The 6,091-nt window shown below is 32.1% G+C and overlaps 1 protein-coding gene and 1 pseudogene across 2 annotated transcripts; both read right to left on the bottom strand.

The window, feature by feature from the left end:
• Positions 1-240: 240 nt before the first annotated feature.
• LOC132619268 (cyclin-dependent kinase inhibitor 3-like) lies at positions 241-3,063 on the bottom strand. 2 transcript variants are annotated; one of them, XM_060334215.1, is made up of 4 exons: positions 2,520-3,063; positions 1,684-1,718; positions 1,262-1,441; positions 241-546 (listed from the first exon to the last, which is right to left on the bottom strand). In XM_060334215.1, the coding sequence occupies exons 1-4, from the start codon at positions 2,808-2,810 to the stop codon at positions 465-467; spliced, it is 588 nt and encodes a 195-aa protein (XP_060190198.1). In that variant the 5' UTR covers positions 2,811-3,063; the 3' UTR covers positions 241-464. The 2 variants fall into 2 exon arrangements, with proteins under 2 accessions (XP_060190198.1, XP_060190199.1); XM_060334216.1 differs by having other exon boundaries at positions 1,262-1,438.
• Positions 3,064-4,627: 1,564 nt separating this feature from the next.
• LOC132620736 (small nucleolar RNA U3) lies at positions 4,628-4,828 on the bottom strand (annotated as a pseudogene).
• Positions 4,829-6,091: the final 1,263 nt, after the last annotated feature.

Below are 6,091 nucleotides of genomic sequence, written 5' to 3'. Positions count from 1 at the left end.
AACTATACTTCATGTGTCCTTTTCCGTTAGGCAAGAAAAACTGCCTAGCTAGTTGGCCGCGGCTTGTGTACACATAAACTACTATAATTGGTAATAAAGCCCAAATTTACCAGAAGAAGAAAAGGAAAGAAGAGAAAGGTGGCAGTAATAATGGCGTGCCATTTGCAGAATTACTCACTACACTCCCACTTGGGGATCCACATGCAGTGTTAATTCTCTTCTTTCAACACATAAAATACATATCGTAAAAAGGTTATTCAATTATTTTATAAAATCAAATTAGACGACAACTAATGTAAGTGCATCTGACTATCTGAAGAAACAAAAGAACATGAAAACATGAAAACTAAAACCTAAACATTACTGGAACTAGTGTACCAAATACTACCAGAGACTAAATTAGGTAAGTTATTAAGCTAGCTAGTGCTACGTACCAATTATTGGGGTAAATCTTACAGAGAATTTCAAGTTTCATGTTCCTCATATATCTGGACCCACTCGTAACGACCTTCCAATGGCTCCTCCTTCTCAAAGTCGAAGTTGTACCTGACAAACATATGACACGTCAGATTCAGAATTTAAGATTTATGGGTTTTTTTTTAATTTTTTTTTTAACACAGTTACCAGCATTGAACTTGATTTTTAAACTTATGGTTTCATATATATCTACCTTCTAGTACAATTTTCATAAAATTTTACATATAAATCTATTCTCCGCATAAAAAATACTGGGTACAAATGAACTCGGTATCAGTATTGTGTGAATTGTGATAATAACTTCTTAAAAATTAAGAGGGAAAGGAAAGGAACTGCTCGGCGAGTTTTGGAATTTTTGCTTGTATAATCACAACAAATAAAACTGGAATTAGCTACAGACTTTATCGCTAATCCGTCACTAAATTGCTCGTAGCTAACAAATTTTTTTGATAATCTGCCGCTGAATTAGCATTAGTCACAGATTTTACTATTTAGCTACAGAATTTGTCCTCGCTAATTTCTGTTATTTTAGTAGTGAGTGAAAAATCTGCAAAAAGCTGGAAAAAAATTGTTTACCAAGAATACTATTTTTGAAATTTCAAGATCTTTGGAAAAATATTACTCTAAAAGATATTATTCTAAATTTACAAAAATTTCTTGTTTACAAATTTTTCATCAAGTAAACAGTTTTTGTTAAAATAATTTTTGTAACTCCAAAACTCGCCCGAAAGATTTTTTGAAAAGAGAAAGTGTGTGCATTTCACAAAAAGAGAGAGAAATGTACTTTTCTCGAAATCGTTTAAACATGGTTTTCTCGCATCGTGCAAAAAACTCTTCTATTTCATTTCTCGACGGCATTTTCTCCGGCATTCGACGGGGAGGAGAACTCTCATATTTTGGCATTTTCGTCGACTCCAGTTCCCCGGATTCAGGTTGAAGCTTGCTAGATAACTTCATTTGTCTACTGAAAAAAAACAAAACAATGTGTTTTAAAACAATAACAACAACATAGTCAGTGTAATTTCACTAGTAAAGTCTAGAAGGTAGAACGTACAGCAGACTTTACTCCTACTTTTATGTGATTTTAAAAAAGGAGAGAGGATTTTGAGTAAGAATTTATATTTTAAATATAAGAGGCCGTTAAATGATCAATTGTTTTTTTGAATTTTGAATTTAAGACCAAAAATTAAATAACACTATACTTACTTCTCTGTGGACGCTACAACCTCCATGCCGTTTTCCTGCAAAAGAAATTCAAAATTCAAGATACTCCTATCGGATATATATATACATTCGAACATATCCAGCTTTAAATAAGTTACAATTTTACTCCTGCTAGTTTGAACTTTGAGTCTAAACATATACTCCCACTATCGAATTTATACGACACAGTTCAAATTTCGAGAGTCAAACAGTTTGATTTTGACCGTGTATTCGGATATGAAATCTTTAAGTCTTTTTGAAATAAAATTTACATATTTGAAAATTACGTTAGTACTATAAGTCACGATAACTGACAAGTCAAAATACTTAAAGGGTATATGAATAAATAAGCAGTTTTAAATGCATTATAGTTTAAGCTCTCGTTTGGCCATAGATTTTAGAAGTCTTTTAAAAAAAAATGAAAATATTGTCTGTCCATGAAATTTGATCAGTTTTTGGAAAAAAAAAAAAAAGCTTTAAGCTCCAAAAACACTAGCTTTTGGGTGAAATTTTTCTTCTACTCACAAAACTTTAAATTTTTTTCAAGTATAATGTATGTTTAGACACAATTTCAAATTCCATAAAACTATTTCTCAACACAACTTCAAGAACTCCCTTTGTTTTTCCAAGTAAAATGCATGTACAAACACAGCTTAAAAAAATCAAAAAACTACTTTTCAACGCAACTTCAAAACCTTTTTTTTTTTTCAAATTTCACAAAATCTATGGCCAAATGCTAGCTTATGCTCCTGTTATTTTGAACTTTGAAGAATCTATATACACACACATGCAAAAAGTAGAAAATTCAGTTCAATTAACACTTCAAGAATTTCGCGTACATCCACATCTAGCGATCTGTTCATTGAGCAACAAGATGATGAACTCAAAGCCGGTTTACTCGAAGCATAATTCTCCTTCGAATTGACTGAACTCGCCGGAAAAATTAAATTTTCCGGCGTATCTACGACGCTGGAGTAACTTTTAAAGCAGCGTATCGCCGGAGAAAGCTTCATATCTGCATCAAATAACTTCCTCTTTTTCGTTGCCCGCGACACGTCCAAATCTACATCTGATACTTCCATAATCGCGACCTCTCCAATTCCCTTACACTTCTTTATATACCTTCCCATTATATATGATCCTTCTTTGTCAGAATTCTAGAATAGTTTATGATATCGTCTCAAAGAGATTGAAAAATCTATGCTACAGACTTGTAAAATTTTGACTACTATTTGAGAGAATCAAATTGATGAAAGAAGAGTTTTGAATTATAAATTACAAACTTTAGAGAGAATCAAATTAATGAAAGGTGAGTTTGAATTTTAATTAGAAGTTCAATTTTGGAGAGAAGAGTGAGTGAGAGAGAAATGGGGAAGGTGAGGATGATAATAATGATGAGGGCAATTTCGTTGTGTTTATGTTCTTATTATTGGCTGATGAGTAGTGCTGTCATTTCTCTGTGGTCCTGCAGACAGCCGTTTAATGTAACGGGATTGTTGACGTCCCCGTTAGACAAATCTGGGGATAGAGTAGAAAGTTTAAGACAAAGGAAGCAACTGTTTCTGTCGTTTTATTACCAAAAAAAAATGTTTCTGTTGTTTTCGTGGAAAAGTTTGTTAAGAGGAATGTGAAAAATACAAGCTACAATATCTGCCAAATAAGTTAAAACAGATAGGTAGGTTTAAGTTGTATAGTATGACGGTTTTAAAAGTTATTAACTAGGTTGGCTATAAACTAATTATAGGTAATTAATTTTGTATAATAAGTCTACTAAAAATAGCACTTAAATTCGGACTCCGGTATAAATAAGAATTCCTTAAATTCTTGACTTGAAAGGGAAAGGCCTCTGATATATCCTTCTAATTCCTTCCCTCCTTGGATAGATAAAGAGGGAGGACAGAGCTTTTGGCTACTTCGTGTTGTCAAATAATATTAATGATTGTTTTGTATTGATTTGAACTCTAAAAATAGATTGTGACTGCATTAGGTCTATAGCGGTAGATCTAAGATCTTGTTCAAAAGATAAAAATGTATTCCTTCGGTCTCAATTTAAGTGTCTTAGTTTGATTAGGCACAGAGTTTAAGAAATAAAGAAAGATTTTTGAATTTTGTGGTCTTAAATTTAGGATGTGTGTAATCTTTTAAATCTTATGGTCTTAAACTTGTCAAAACTTAATAAATATAGAAAGTAACACTCTTTTGCGGACAGACCAAAAAGGAAAGAAAGACACTCAAATTGAAATGAAGGGAGTAGTACTTAAGATTTGAACTTAAAACTTCAAAGTGAATTTTGAACTATCTAAACAACTAAACCAATATCTAATATTTTGTTTAAGGGAATCAAAATTTACATATGTACTTAAAAATTAAAAAATTACCTTATATAAACAGTCTAATTTTTTGTAAGGGGTTCGAGTGAATACCCTCCACTAAATCCGCCCTTGTAGTCATTTAGGAATATACTAGTTAAGTTCAGCACTATCAATATGAGCCGCATATATCACTGCACTCATTTAACACTTTATTATAACGATATTGGCTTGTGTAGCTATTCTGACCTTCTCTTGAAATCGAAAATCCATCCCATAGCGGTGGAGAACCGATTGCTATCGGGACCTATGTACAGTACTAAATTGTTTAGTAGTTTCCGAATGTTAATTTAATTAATTCTTGGAGTTAAATAGAACTAAATAATTTAGAATATTACAAGAATTAAACACATAACTATTTAGTTATTATGTAAAATTCACTTGTTTTAGTTTCAAGAGAGAGGATCTGAAAGCGACAGGGTAATTTGAGGAGGAGGAGGAAACATGCATATATCATGAAAGGAATAGGATCGAGCAGTATTTAGATTTCCCCAAAAATCCTGGTTCAACATAGACAGAAATTTTAGAAAGAAAAAGATGTAGTACTAAAAGACAAGGAATCAGATAATCTCTATTTTGTTATGTCAAACAGTCATTAGACCATCCCAGCACCATAATCGGGTCTGAGAACGATCCTCTACAGCTCCATGACCTTCCCGTGGGGTTGTTAATCACGCTCTGGTCTAGTGGCCATAATTTATCCACTATACTTGATTTCCTGTCTCCTTAGAACTCAAGGATACGGTGGTATGAGCCTATAGAACAGATCCTAAGGTCGTAGATAATCTCTAGCTTCTTAAAAGAACGGGAAAAAAGTCTCTTTTAACAACTCATCCTTGAACATGAGCCAATGAACACAAAGTACATATTGCTTGTTTACTTTGCAAGTAATTAATGAATAAAACTACACGTTTCTGCTTATACGAAAAGAAGTTTCCTTTCCTCATATAATTAAGAACTACTCGAATTACAGTGTTCATAATAGGAACCGTCAAAATTCATGAAGATACATAATTTGAAGAATTGAAAATTATAGTTCTTAGGCTAAAACATGGAGTACTATATATTCTACTAGTAGTACGTACGTAATTAAAGGACAACTATACATGGGATGAGGTTTTCAGCAATATTGAATTATCCACTACTAACATGACAATAATTAGCGACGGATATTTTTTTTTAGGTAAACAATAAAATTCGTCGCTAATCCTATTTAGCTTTGAATTATAAAAAAAATGTTAGCTACGAGCAATTTCACAATAAATTAGCGACTAAATTCATTGTTAATCCTATATTTATTTTTGTAGTGATCAATTAGTAGAATGAAAAATCACCCATAAATATTTTAATTTAGAATTTACATGTAACAGTCAATGACATGAGTAGGTAGAAAGTAGAAACTAACCATCACAGCAACAGAATCCTTCGTATATATACCCCTCCTTGATTGATCACTGCAATATAACGAGTAAATATATATGTGAGTTGAAAATCAGAATTATATTAAACTCAATTATAAAGTATATGATGTTTGTGTTAAGATTAAAACAAGTACCTTGACAGTGAAATATAAGAATAGATTAATATCTAGCTAACAGCAACAGAGGGTTGGTAAATTCTATATAATGCTCAGACAACTCTATTTACAAATATTGATCTCTATGGATCGCAAATCTATATTTATAGTTAAATTAATGAGTGTGGATTCAGGTTTTTATTTTATATGTACAACTTGAGCTAGTGCAAGTATTCTTTTAGACAATCACCCATAACACAGTCCAAATTATAACATGATTACAATAACGGAATAACCGCACTTATTGTTGGAATATTCCCAATTAATTAAGACTCCTGTAATATGTTTCGGATTTTCAGAGGTATATTTTTTTAATGTAAGGTTTATTAGTTGTTGGCAATTACTACAATACTACTACATTGTCGGCTGTCACGCATAAGTACGAAAATATCTCTTTAGTGCCCGAGTGCTGCATGGAAAGAAAGAGTCCAAGTAGGGAAGTGATGAAGTTAATTACACTGCTGTA

This window comes from Lycium barbarum, chromosome 11 (genome assembly GCF_019175385.1).
Source record: "Lycium barbarum isolate Lr01 chromosome 11, ASM1917538v2, whole genome shotgun sequence".
Taxonomy (NCBI): Eukaryota; Viridiplantae; Streptophyta; class Magnoliopsida; order Solanales; family Solanaceae; genus Lycium; species Lycium barbarum.
The sequence above is the reverse complement of the archived record's forward strand: the minus strand, read 5'-3'. Positions and strand labels throughout refer to the sequence as shown.